This window comes from Panthera onca, chromosome C1, assembly GCF_046562875.1.
Source record: "Panthera onca isolate mPanOnc1 chromosome C1, mPanOnc1 haplotype 2, whole genome shotgun sequence".
NCBI classification, from domain to species: domain Eukaryota; kingdom Metazoa; phylum Chordata; class Mammalia; order Carnivora; family Felidae; genus Panthera; species Panthera onca.
Window position 1 is genome coordinate 47,922,296 of NC_138346.1, and position 14,632 is coordinate 47,936,927.

Below are 14,632 nucleotides of genomic sequence, written 5' to 3' on the forward strand. Positions count from 1 at the left end.
AAAAGTAAACATTAAAATTAAAAAATAAATAAGTAAATAAATAAATTTCTTCTCTTTTGTTTATTCTACCCTAAGTCTAAGCATAACTAATGCTCCTTCCCAGGCCTAACCTATTATCACCCTTCTTCTCCACTGCCCCAAAAATGTCATACATACACCATCAGAAAGATAGTCACAGACAGAAGTTTTAATTGAGCCCAAGAAGTTATCAGTGGGAGTCTATGCAGTAAAGATAATAGATAATAATTATTAATAGATCATAACTGGCTCTCCCTATGTGACCACTGCTACTCTCAAGAAATTACTGTTTAGAAAGATATTGGAATGACTTTGTTCTTGTCTCACATCTCATCTGATTACTTGCCAATAGCTTTGCTTTTGAGTTATACACAGTACAACTAGTTTTGGGTTTATTACAGGATTATGTGAAGGGAGAAGGAATGTCCTTTCCTCTACTACAGAAGACTGCTAGACATCACAGACAGAGCAGACTGGCTGGAAATAAACCTGAAAAGAAAAGTTCTAAACACAGCCCAACATGCAAAGCAAAACTAGGAGAGATGACATTTTAAAGATGAACTAAGGTGAGGAATGAGTCAACAAACCACAGACAGGAAAGTTAGCAAAAGCTTCCAAATTTTGACTGGTGGAGATATCAGGAAGGAATGATATGGGAGATTCCTGCCTCATCTATTTTGGGTTGACAGAGTATAAGTGAAGAAAATGAAAGGTGCAGTCTGTATCCAATTGCAAGACCAGAGCATGTGTAATAAAATGTATTGTATTTACAGTGCAATTTAAGAGAATACTATTTTGGGGTCTTAACCTTGCAAGGCGCTTGGCCTGAAAGTGTAAAGAAAGGGCATTTACTTAGACAAGTTTTTTCCTGGGCACTAGGATTAAAATGTTTTCATTTGATTTGTTACTACAACCCCATAAGAAAGTTACCAGTACCCCTATTTTTACAAATGACCCACCAGATTTACAGTGGCATATACCTTGTCCAATGCAGTTAAGACTGAGAATGAAGAGCCCAGGTCTGTCCTAAAGCAAAGCCCATGTTCCTCCCGCCCCACAGCAATAAAGAAAGCATCATGGACTGCGTACGTGATCCAGAGACATACACAGGCATCTAACAGGAGAAGGTGCTTGAGGTCAAGAAGTCAAAACCTCACAAAGGGATAACCACCCCCTGCCACGACTCTAACGGGCTGTCAACTGCGGGCCGTTTGTTCCGTGCTGTGAACCAACACTGACCGCTACACGTGGGATGAGGTTTCTGGGGGCTGAAAGTCTACTTCCTCATCCTATCAATCCTCTTGCAAAGCCCAAAAATCTCTACTGAATAAGAAGTGGGCTTGAATCCCAGATCTGCCACCTGGGATATAATTATTTTTTCTGTAGCTACTGATTTTTCCCTTGCCATTACTAACTGGGCATTGAATTCTCTGAGATATACGAAACAAAATGTTATAAAATGCCTGTACCTGCAGAGAATGTCTAGTGCCTAATAGTACTACTTTTTAACTGAAGAATGTTTTATTTCTTGAACTACAAATGAAGTTTACTGATGACATCTATAATATACACATCTGTGCCATGCTTCGTTTTGCATCGAAAAAAAAAAAAAAATGAAAGGGCATAGATCATTCCTTAAAGGACAATTTAATGTCATCAGCAAAGAAAAAGGAAGTTTTTGTGGTTTTGTGTTTTTGACATGTATGTGTGCAGTTTGTGGATTTCCTTAAAAAACAAGCCATCATGTGCAATTACAAAAGGCTTTGTATACACAAATTACTCTGGTTGAAACAAAGGTGAATTCTTTAAAGCCTATTTTACATTTACAACATTGAATATTAAACCAATATTCATTACATATTCAATGTAAACCATTATGATACTTACAAGAAAAGTTTTAAGACATTGTTACAAAATGCTGATGTGGGGAAAAAAAAAAAAAAACATTTTAAAAGCATACCTGCTCACCAGTAAAATTGTGTAAGGAGGACATGTTTTTCCCATCATAAATATAAACCTGTGGAGGAAAAACAAAAGCATATGAAATATAGTAAAATATAAGATAACCTAGAGATTTTTTTTTTTAGATTCCTTTTAATTTTCCTACCATTCCCAAAGTCCTTGCTGCTCTTGGAACGCCTGAAACAAAGTCTGAAACAAAACAAAACAAAACAAAACATAATAACTCATATTTAAGACCAATACTGAAAACTGCAGGAGGAAATGGATATCTCAGAAAGCTTTAAGTTCTGTCTTGTTATTTCAGTAGAAAACAACAACAACAAAAATTCTTTAATGGTACTCCATAATAAATGACCATAGTATTTTTTAACAAGATCAAATCCTTACAAAATACAGAAAGATTCTTGAGAACCCTCAAAGAAATGCATGTGTGCCCTCAGGAATTTGTAATCTTATTAAAAAGAGAACAGCTAAGATCAAGTGACCTAAGAACAAAGGAAAGGCAGTGACACCGAAATGTGGTCAAAATCAGGTGAAGTCTGTGATTCATAAATTGAGCTCTGAAGGGAGATGGATGGACAGACAGAGGATGAGGTAACAATCTTATATACAGAGCCCAGAAAGTTACAAGTTATGTCTACAGGAAGAAGGAACTAAGACCCTCCAAGAGGACCAAATCTGCTGAAATGCAAGAAGGAAGGAGCTGAAGAAAAACTGAAACGCCAAGGGCGGGAAAGGAGTGGATGGGGGAAAACACAGGGGCACTCAGCAACTGGCTGGTTCAACTTTCAGCAGCTGCAGAGAAAGTTTAATGTAGACGAACCTTACATCAATGTACTAACATCTCCCCATTTCTGTTACATTCTATAACAATGGTTTCAAAACCCTTTAACTGCTGAGGTTTTTCAATGTCACCTGTTTTGAATGTTTAGTCTATATTTTTTAAGAAGGGGTAAATATAATTCAAGTGCATCATACCATCGATGCCATCACCATTGAAATCTCCGACAGCCACGGAATAACCTGAATAGGAAGAACAAAATGTGAAACTCCATCAAGGCACAGTCACCTACGGCATACTTGCTGAGTAGGCTTCCCTTGAAAATATTTTCAAGAAGGATTGACCCTTGAACAATGGGTTTGAGCTACACAGGTACACTAATACACAGGTTTTTTTCAATAAATATAGTGCAGTACTGTAAATGTATATTCTTTTCCTTATGGTTTTCTTAACATTTTCTTTTCTCTAGCTTACTTTGTTGTAAGAATACAGTATATAATACACATGACATACAAAATACGTCTTAATTCACTATGTCATTACTAAGGCTTCCAGTCAACAGTAGGCTATTAGATTTTGGGGGAGTCAAAAGTTATATGTGGGGCTCCTGAATGGCTCAGTTGGTTAAGCGTCTGACTCTTGGTTTCGGCTCAGGTCATGATCTCATGATTTGTGAGATCAAGCTCCACACCAAGCTCTGTGCTGACAACACGGAGCCTGCTTGGGATTCTCTCCTCCCCCGCCCCACGCTCCTCCCTTGCTCGGTCTCACTCTCAAAATAAATAAATACATAAACATTTTTTAAAAAGTTACATGCAGGGCGCCTGGGTGGCGCAGTCGGTTAAGCGTCCGACTTCAGCCAGGTCACGATCTCGCGGTCCGTGAGTTCGAGCCCCGCGTCAGGCTCTGGGCTGATGGCTCGGAGCCTGGAGCCTGTTTCCGATTCTGTGTCTCCCTCTCTCTCTGCCCCTCCCCCGTTCATGCTCTGTCTCTCTCTGTCCCAAAAATCAATAAAAAACGTTGAAAAAAAAATTATAAAAAAAAAAAAAAAAGTTACATGCAGATTTTCGACTGTGCAAGGGATTGGTGCACCTAAGTCATACAGTGTTCAAGGGTCAACACAATTCCTTTAGTTGTGCAGTATTTTGTTCTCTAGAGGTAACAGATGCATATGTACATGCTAAATGAATCTAAAGGAAATAGTTAAACCCTAAAATAGTATTTTTCTATTAGAAAAATAAGACGTTAATCAACTTTACAAAGGAGTCAGTTAAAAATGGTAAATTTCTCATAGATACAGAGTAGAGATTGGAGGTTAGTAGAGGCAGGGGATAAAAGGTGGGCAAAAGGTACAAACGTGCACTTATAAATAAGTCATGTGATATAACCTAGAGGATGGTGACTGTAACTAATACAACTATGTTGTATATTGAAAGAGTAGAATTTAAACGTTCCCATTACAAGAAAAACATCTGTAGCTGTGTGTGATAATGAATATTAACTACACTTATTGTGAGCATCATTTCACAGTATATAAAAGTATCAAATCATTATGTTGTATACCTAAAAGTAATATAATATTACAAGTCAACTGTATCTCAATTTTAGAAAAACAGGGTAAATCTGTAATTTATCTTAAAGGAGCAAAAAATAACATATTTTTTTTAATCAGCAAACTACTACTGCTGTCCTAAGTCCTTGGTTTAAAGAGTAAGAGAAACCTAAAGGGAGAAAACAAAACTTAATAAACTTTAAAGACCAAAGTTTAACACAGTGAATAACACAGAGAATAGAAGCTTAGGAGTCAGACTGCCTGGGTTTGAATATTAGAACAGCAAGTTACTAAGTGAGTGACTTCAGGCAAGTTATTTTGCCTTTTTTTCTTTACCCACAAAGTGCCTGAATTTCTTTACCTACAAAATAGGGATAATAGCAGTACACTGTCACAGACCCGTTGTAAGGATTAAATAAATTAATACAGATAAAGCATACTTAGAACAATGCCTAGAATACATAAGCATACTTTAAAAGTTATCTATTACTATTAATTGTTGTATAATCACTCTTAAATTTCAACTACTGAAATATAACATAACCTAAGTATTCATTAACAATTTGAAGTTATGTTCCTGTTCCTTATATTTAAAAAAAATTCAACATAAAAGATTGTCCTGCTTAAAGCAGCATATGCAAATACAGGGCAAATACACTGCAACTCCATATAATGAATCCATATTTTGGTTTTACTTACCCAAGTAACTGTCATCAAAAATAGCTTGAGCAGTCCGAGTTGCCAACTGGTTATTATACTGGATGCTGTAAACTTTGGGGTCATATTTAGATACAATTTCTGCCACTTGATCCGAAATGAGCTGACCTGAAAAATATATATATAATAACTTTCTAATGGGAATTTATGATGCAGATGATGGATGGCACCAGCACAAGAGTAAATAGCATTCAAGGGGTGCCCAGCTGGCTCAGTCGGTGGAGCATGTGACCCTTGGCCTCAGCATCGTGAGTTTGAGCCCCACACTGGGTGTAGAGATTACTTAAAAACAAATATAAAATCTTTAAAAAAAGAGAGATTGGTATTTCTAATTATTAGCCTTAAATAACTCTCCATAATGCTCAATCTGAAAGTTGATGTTCTGTTCAAGCTAGTTCTTAAAATTAGTCACTGCTAGGAGTGCCTGGGTGGCTCAGTGGGTTAAGCATCCAACTTCAGTTCAGGTCATAATCTCAAGGTCTGAGAGTTCAAGCTCAGCGTCAGGCTCTATGCTGACAGCTCAGAACTCGGAGCCTACTTCAGATTCTGTCTCCCTCTCTCTGCCCCTCCCTCACTCACCCTCTGTCTCTCTCTCAAAAATAAATAAACATTAAAAAAATTTTAAAAAAAGAGTTTGAAAATCTACTGAAATAATTACCTTTACTGTTATAAGAAGAATGAATCGATTGTTTTTTTCCACAAATTATTTGGATACCTTTATGAAGAGGCCTGAATGGGTGAGTTCACTTTTCTTCACAACCTTAAGGTAGACAAGAAATCTAAAGCACTACACAAAACTCAGATTGTTCCTGACCCCAAGAAAAGTTGGCTGACTTATCAAAATGCCATCTCCATACATGAAGAACATAATCTCCTCATTTCTGCTGTTTCAGAAAAAAACCTCATAGCCAACATTTATCAGTCTGTTCCAATCTGTCCAGTCACAAAGGTTTAGTTTAAAGGTAGGAACACTTTCTGTTTGGGTCAATAATTTATCCTCTGTGCCTAAACAGACCTAACACATAGCAGGAATTCAATAAATATTTCTTGAATCAAAGAACACAGGAAAATTCTATCATCTCTTTTGAGTAAAACATTACAATTTTCTCTATTCGTATAGAGATAATTCTGAGATCTGTGGAAAAATTCATTCTGACATACCTATTAATTCAGGGTAAAACTGGATGATTTTAATCTCATTAGAACAAAATATTCTCTGCCCAGCTACTGAGTCTTTCAGTTACATTTCCTAGACCATTTACTAATAAAACTCAAATCAACATGGTATTGATTGTATCTGTCCTAATTTTTAAATAGGAATGAATACAGACCCTGTATAATACTCAAGGTATTAAAAAAAGTCGTCATTTAAACATGTTCACAGCTGTGTCTCTTAAAAAGGCAGAGATAACTATCAGTCCTGACTGAGAATTACAAAATCAGTCTCTGGTTCCCAGGCATCCCAGCAGACACTTCCCTCCCCTCCACCGAATTACATAACTAGCAATGGAGAAGAAAAATAATTCCATGTTTTTTCTCTTACTAGAAAGTATTAATCTCATATGCGATTAGAGTTATTTTTGTGTTCATTTTAAAACTCAAAAACTCTGTTTTAATCTCATATGCGATTAGAATTATTTCTGTGTTCACTTTAAACCTCTAAAACTCAATTAGAATCTTCCTAAATCATTTCATTTTTCAATAAATGCATACAGTTCACAGGAATCCAAATTCTTTCATTTAGTGTGTCTCACATGCTGATCCATCTTTCCCCGATTTTTCTCTTTTCTTCATTCCCTCCTTTGTCATCCCTTTCAACTTTTCATTTATTCCTATTTCTCATTCCTTCTTATTGTTTTTCTATCCTATTTTCCCCTTCAGTAAATCTCTTTCTTGAGTTTCCCCTTCTGTGAAACAAAAGCAAGTGTGGGTTTTCCTATGGAAAAGCAAGTAAGGAAAGCACAGTGTAGAATACAGAAGTAAAATTCAGAATTAGAAAGTAACTTGCACATCCATGCAGTCACAGGTTTTTCCAGTTCTTCCAAATACTGATAATGCTTAAATGTCAGAATGCCAAGAAACAAAAGTTCTGACTCTGTGAATAGCATTTGTTAGCAGAAAACAAACGTGAATAAATTAAATATATAATTGTGTGTATATAATCATAAATGAAACATAAAGCAAGTAAGCAAATTTAGGTACCTGTTTTCAAACTTCCAGCAAATAATGATGTTATGCATTTGTTCAAATAGTAATTTTATTGGGCCTCCCAGAATGACTGAAGAATGCAGTGTTTTATCTATGTATTGACACCAGTTTAATTACATTCTTTTGAAACTTCCTAAGACCCACTATTTTAAAAGCTCCCCAAAACGAAGAAGTCATTCATGATGTCAATGGTTAATGAGAAAATAACCATTTAAATATTCTAATGAACAAATTGGAAATACTTTAAAACCATGAGCTTTCAGAATACCACAATTTGCCTGCATAGATCAGTTCCACACACTTCCTAATGTTTACACCATAGACGCTAGAGTACAGAGACAAGAAAGCATGTATCACAAACAATAAAAATAAATTGTTTTAAATTACTTTGTAGATTTACTTTATAATTTACTTTAAAAATATTGTTTACTTTCTACTAAAAATATATATAATATATATTATGTATTATAATATGCCACAAATTTTCTATATATTATATTATATATAGGATGTTACAGTGCTTTTTTTAAAAAAAATACTGTGAAACAGATAGCAATTACACATTTAAATTGTATTTCTCAATTTCTTTCTTTAAAATAATTCGAAAAATCGTATAGGCACGTGGTAAGCCAAGCAAGCATTAAACACAATCATTACTGAGTAATTTAAAAAATATTATCCTAGGGGTGCTTGGGTGGCTCAGTCGACTAAGCATATGACTCTTCACTACTGATTTCTGCTCAGGTCATGATCTCATGGTTAGTGAGATCGAGTCCCATGTAGGGCTCTGCACTGACCATATGGAGCCTGCTTGGGATGTTCTCTCTCCTCTCTCTCTGCCCCTCTCCCTACTCATGCTCGCTCTCTCTCTCTCTCTCTCTCTCTCTCTCTCTCCCTCTCTCTCTCAAAATAAATAAATAACTTTTAAAAAATATATCAACCTACCTTGCCAATAAAAGCTACCAGGACCACCAAGAAGTACTCTGTCAGCCTAGATTAAATCAAACAACAAAAAAATACATATTTAAAAATAGGTAGATTTAAAAACTGAAAGCAATGTAATACCCACAAAAGCCATATATATATATATATGATATTTAATACACACAAAAGCTATATAAACATAAAACAAAATCACAAATCTCAAACTCTCCTAACTCATTTTCAGTAAATTTTCATTGTACTTTTCTAAAATACAATAAAAATGTTTTAAAAGTTATGACTATTAATATATGAAAATATACAAATATATACACACATTGGTTCTATAGATCTGGCTGGTTCGCAACTTGTTAGGAAGTACTACTATAAAATATTTTTGAGTTATAGTAAAACAAAAAGTCATTAATTTTGTATATTACATTTGTGACTATATAGGCAAATTTTCTTTCTAGTAATCATTAAAATTTTTTTGGCTAGAGATGCCTCGGGAAGCTCGGTCAAGTATGTGACACTTGGTTTTGGCTCGGGTCATGATCCCAGGGTTGTGGGATCGAGCACCATGTTGGGCTCTGTGCTGGGGATGGAGCCTGCTTGGGATTCTCAATCTCTCTCTCTCTCTCTTCCTCTGCCCTCCCCTGCTCACACACTCTCTCTCTCTAAAATAAAATTAAAAAAAAATTTTTTTTTAATGCTTTGAGAGCACCTGAGTGGCTCAGTCAGTTAGGCATCTGACTCTTGATTTCGGTTCAGGTCATGATCTCACAGTTCATGAGTTTGAGCCTCGCATCCAGCTCTGTGCTGACAGTGTGGACCCTGCTTGGGATTCTCTCTCTCTCACTCTCTCTCTGCCCCTTCTCTCAAAATAAATAAACTTAAAAAAAATAAAAATAAATAAAAGAAAAAAATTTTAAATTCTTTGGCTAATGAAAAATTCTTTTTAGTGTCTTGCAGATCTAAACAGGAATGAAGTTAGAAGGTAAATTTTTCAGGGTATACAATATATACAGTTTACACTTGACTAGCATTTCTTGTATCTGTAACCAACTATAAGTATCTAATTCAAAATAACTGTATTTAGTGTTTGAGCATAATGTTTTGGACATTTCTTTCCCCCTGCAGACAAAAAACTAATTCTTCCCCTCCAAACATACATATAGTCCTTTCAAGCTTTCAACAGACAATTTTCTGTCCTGGCTATGTAAAAGGTACTTCTAAGTTGTCTGTTGTAAAATGACACCTTTTTTCCAGAAATGAGTTAAAGAAAGTAAATAACTAATTTAGTAGTGAATGGTTGCTATATGAGAGTATTTCTGGGGTTATAGTTGCATAAGCATAGGTACAGAAAACATAGGGACTTTTTAAAATATAACACCTCTTTGAAAATATATCATGGAAGTTTCACCTAATATTATTAATATACTTTACCTCTCTTTGTTTTGCTTCCTCAAATTTTGAATTATGAGTAATTATGAGTAAATTTTGAATTATGAGTTTCAAATTGAATGACTTAAATCAATTATGTAATAAGGAAAGTTAACTATAATTATAGTCCCAGTCTAGAAAAAAAATTTTTTTAAATAAAGATAAAATATAAATTAAAAAAACAAGAAAATGCTTTACTAATTTTCTGAATTACACGATTGTAGTTTATATCATTTTAATAAATTTATGGCATTTGTTGCTCACACTTTCTAAGAAAGCCATATTAAGGTTTCTAAGGAAGCTCTATTTTTAATTAATATATTTGAGACTTCTATCTCAAATAGAGAAATTAATATTCTCAATTTGATATTCAATATTTTCACATATCTCACCAAAAAATTCCCCACATACACAAAAGAAAATGACATAAGGAAAAGTATTTAAGAAAAATTTCCTTTGAAAACATAAACTGAATTGTTATTTCAGGAAAACAGATAAAAACTGTCAACTCTGGAGAGCATGCTCGCTTAGTTAAAAATACAGAGTCACGCATCTGAGATGTTTCACAATAATTAAGCTGCTTCAGCTTTACTTGGTGCCTGTAGGCACATAATAGATGGCAAGCATGCATGTTTCTGAGCTTTTATGTAACTAAACTCTAATTCTGTAATCAAGCTCCCAGTGACAGCTTTTGTGAATTTCAATCAAAAAGACAAAACTCTAGTACTATATAAATTTATCTAATTAGAAATTTTAATATAAAGTCGTAATAGTTATCTGTCATCTACTGAGATCTTTTAAGTGTCCCCCACTCTCATTTTGATGTCTATTTCAAATAGGCAACGTCCACTAGGGAGAGAATATGAGGCAAAGAATATCAAAATGCATGGGACATTTTTATTAGGTGTTTTCATAGAACAGGTAATAATTATAAAGAAGCTGAAGTATTGAGCAAGTAATTTTTAACAGTGGTTTAGATAATGAGGTAGATCTGAATCTCATTCAATCTTAAATGAGAACTTACTTTGGTAAAATCAATGCTGAATCCTCCTTGACAAAATCCCTGTCCATCAGCATCAATATTTTCTAAAATAAAAAGATTGGAAATATACACAAACCCAAAAACAAACAAATGACATAAAACAAAACATGAGAAAAATCTGTATCACTGTAATCATAAGATAATGTATTGTTGAACTGGGAGTGTTCATTCAATGTGGCATTTAATGAGTTATCACACTCTAAAAAAGTTACTATGCATTTTTATCAGCACCATTTTCTCAGATAATGGCAACAGAGAGAGATCAATGTATCTGGAATGGTCACCAGGAAATAGAAACATCACCTAAGATGGTAGGTTTCAAACTTATTTTTAACCATAACCCACAGCAAGACTGTATTTTATACCACAGTCCATATAACCCAACATATATGTTATTGTATGTGTGTATAACAGATACATGAATCAGACCAAATTTCATAAAACTATCACTATTACCATGGACAATATATTCTAATACTTTCTATTTTATTTCATTCCTTTTAAAAAAGAATTACTGGTTATGATCCACTATTCTGATTTCATGAAACAAAGATGAGTTGTGATCTACAAGTAAAATTCCAGTTTGAATTTGAAATTCCAGTTAACACTCTAGAAATTTATTATGAATACCAGTAAAGAGATACATATACTCCTAATACATACTGACTACACATACATTTTACAGCCAACAACAACAACAACAACAACAACAACAACAACAACAACAAATCTATTAAAAACGTACTTCAGGATTTTGGGAGAGGGCCAGACCCTAACTTAATATTCAGCAAAGAGCAAAATACAAAACTATCTTCACAACATATTTAGAACTGCAGTCTAATGAAAGTGAACATCTTTAAACACGACACTGATTATTTTCCAAATGACAACAGATTCAACAGTTTGACTCTTTTGTAGTTACCCTTTATTTTGTAGTTCTCACAAGGGGAAAATTTCTGGACAAGTAGCCAGTTCATTTAGATTAACTCTAATCATGAGTAAAACTGGACCTAGAGCACAGGTAAGGATGAATCTGAAGGCTCTCCCTTGTTTTATTTCGAGGATAACAAGGAAAAAAATACTGCTCTTTAGTTATCAAGCATTTCCTATAGACAATTACAATATGTAAATAATTATGCTTTCGTATTACTAAACTTGCCACCCAAACACAGGAACCAAAAATGTCTATTTTCAGTATAACTGAAAGGACAATTTCCAAATATTCCTATCAAAATTTTTGAACCCATTTTAAAACCTGGGAACTGCCCCAAGATTACACACTTAATAACTAAATTTAGAAGTTGTTTTATTAAAGGCCTCAAGAGTGTAATGCTGCCCCAATGTGAATTTTTTTTAACAGGAGGGAATGAATGGGAGAATGTGGGGCTGGGGTTTCCAGTGTCTAGTGAATCATACTGAGGAAGTCTGCTCCGACCTCAAGTTGGCTCTTTATTTCCTTTCTTCAAGTTGTATTTAGGGAACTATTTCAGGCTATTTTTAGAGACATCCCTTTTTGATTATCATACTGTACAGTTATCTCCTTTATTTGGTTTCTCAGAACATCCCAGCAAGAAAACATGACTGTCCTTTAAAATTTTATTAACAGGTACATATTAAACTGAATGTTTATGACAATGTGAAGAATTTTATGTTAACTACAACTATTTCCGTGAAGGCTTTTGTTTTTATTTCTACAGATGAATAATATTTCTCCCATTCATCAAGCCTGACAGCATTATAAATAATATTACTGATTATGACAGTAAGAGCAGTTAATGTTCACAAAGCCCCTTCTGTGAGCCAGGTACTGTATGAAAGCATTTTCCAAGGTATGATTGTTTAAATCCTACAGCAATCCTATGAGAGATACTAGTATTATGCACAATTTACAGATAAGGAAACTAAGACTTACAGAAACTTAAGTAACTTGACCCCAGTCAACCAGCTAGTAAATAAGAAAGCAAGGATCTGAGCCCAGGTGTGTCCACACCACTAAACTGCACTATCTCAAATCAGCAATGTGCTTGTAATTTCCTGAGTTAACAATCAAGGGGAAAGAAAAGCCAGCTCATTATCATTACTGAGAAAAATCTATGTACACATGTCATCAGAAAGCAGAAGGAACAAAGGACTCAGTCCGATCACGGAATTAAGAGCATGTAAGTTAAATGATTTGTGGGTCAGGCACTTTTGGAACAGAAAGTCATCTGGCCTATTGTATAAAGCCATTAGGTCACAGATAGTTATGAAAAGCCAAAAGCAAACATAATCAGGAACAAGGAAAATTTTTCACAGACAATGAAGTTTCATGTCCAGCGTGCCCACACAGGTCATGTTGAAAACAAAAGCAAACAAACAACAACCCCCCCACAAACTACCACTACCAAAACAAGCAAAGTTACCAAGAAGTTAGCAACTTAGCCCTTCAAAACTGGCACCCCCATGCAAAATCAATCATTGGTTGAACAATCTATGGAAACACGAAGAAGATACAAAATACAAAAACTCTATCTCTGAAGTCTTTTAACCAAATCAGTGTTTTACTAATAGTGAAAACAAAGGCCCAGAGTGGTTAAGTGTACCACCAATAGCTATCGCCAGGTTGCTGACAAAATGCTAGAATAAACCCAGGTTCTCAGATTCCCACTCCTGAGCATTTCTTCACCTCTCGTCAAGTTGCTCTTTGTAATTTGGGTCTGTACATAGCTTCATATTTCAAAGTTTGAGCCAAAAAACATGTACAGTGATCAATGGATACTGAAAGCCAGATTTATTAGGATGAAAGGCACTCACTTTGATGTTTTAAGGTTATTCTTTTGCTTTTTCTAAGATTTTAGGTTTTATTATTTGATTAACGATCAGCAAACTTTCTGTGAAGGACCATATGGCAAATATTTCAGACTTAGGGGCCAGCCAGTCTCTGTGGCAACTATTTAATTCTCCCTTTATAAACAACATGTAAACAAATGGGTGTGGCTGCTTTCCAATAAAATTTTATTTACAAAAAGAGGCTCACAAACCAGTTTGCTGACCTGATTTGGATGTTAAATAATTTAGAAAATAAGGGTTAAAATGAGTTTATAATTTTTGTGCCTATATTTACAATTTCTGTGCCTAAACCAAATAAGCAAAAGCATTATGTAACAGATACATCATGCAAATACTGCCTTCATCCTTTAAATACATGTTGAGAAAAAAAAAATGGTCATTATAGAAAAGTCAAAATGAAAAAACAACACTAGCCTAATCTAACAGTATATCCACATGAATGGATCATTTCTAGAATGCTTGCTTTCAGAAGGGTACCAAGTATTTCACATACCCAGAATTATCCAAACCTGTATTCGTGAAAGCACAACGTATTCTTTAAGGAAAAGCTGTGGTTAACCCTGAGGCAATTGAAATGGAAAACATATTCCATTGTTAGTATTTACAAGGGAAGGGCTCGTTTGGAATAAGACAGAACTGGGTTCAAGTCCTCATCAGATCACTCACTACTAAAAGATGTAGGAAAAAATTACTTCCAACAATCTGAATCTCAGTTCCCACATCTATCATGTGAGAATAGGGTGATTTTTACCTTTATGTCCATCACATAAATGGTAAGTTACAAACCTGGCGGGCAAGAGTTAGCTCATTCCTCATACCTATAAAATTACCTTCTCACAATAGCAACATTTTTGCAATACAGAAATTGCAAACACAAATTTAATCCTCACATTTTCCACATACCAAAAAGACGACAGGACTCTAACCCAAACAGCAACATAAAGGTGGTGATACAGCTGGCGTCAAACACGGAGTATAAACCTGCCAGCCTCCTCTGTGCTGTGATGCGTTGTGCTTTCTGACCAACCCAAATAAACAATGCACTTCTAGGGAGGTACCATTCTTTTGATGTTTACTTCTCACAACATGCAGGGTCAAGTTGGTGGGTGAAGAAATAAGTGTTAATAAAACCATCTGCAGCTTCTTGGAAGTTCAACTG

At 34.8% G+C, this 14,632-nt stretch overlaps 1 protein-coding gene across 1 annotated transcript in view; it reads right to left on the reverse strand.

Annotated features, from left to right (window-relative positions):
* The window catches only part of ITGAV (integrin subunit alpha V), a 91,559-nt gene that overhangs the window by 37,148 nt on the left and 39,779 nt on the right, over positions 1–14,632 (reverse strand). The window contains exons 5-10 of the mRNA XM_078451117.2: positions 10,627–10,688; positions 8,184–8,229; positions 5,013–5,138; positions 2,959–3,003; positions 2,126–2,169; positions 1,979–2,035 (exon numbers count right to left, since the gene is read on the reverse strand). Coding sequence (XP_078307243.1) covers positions 1,979–2,035; positions 2,126–2,169; positions 2,959–3,003; positions 5,013–5,138; positions 8,184–8,229; positions 10,627–10,688 — 380 coding nt within the window. The remainder of the gene's footprint in view (positions 1–1,978; positions 2,036–2,125; positions 2,170–2,958; positions 3,004–5,012; positions 5,139–8,183; positions 8,230–10,626; positions 10,689–14,632) is intronic.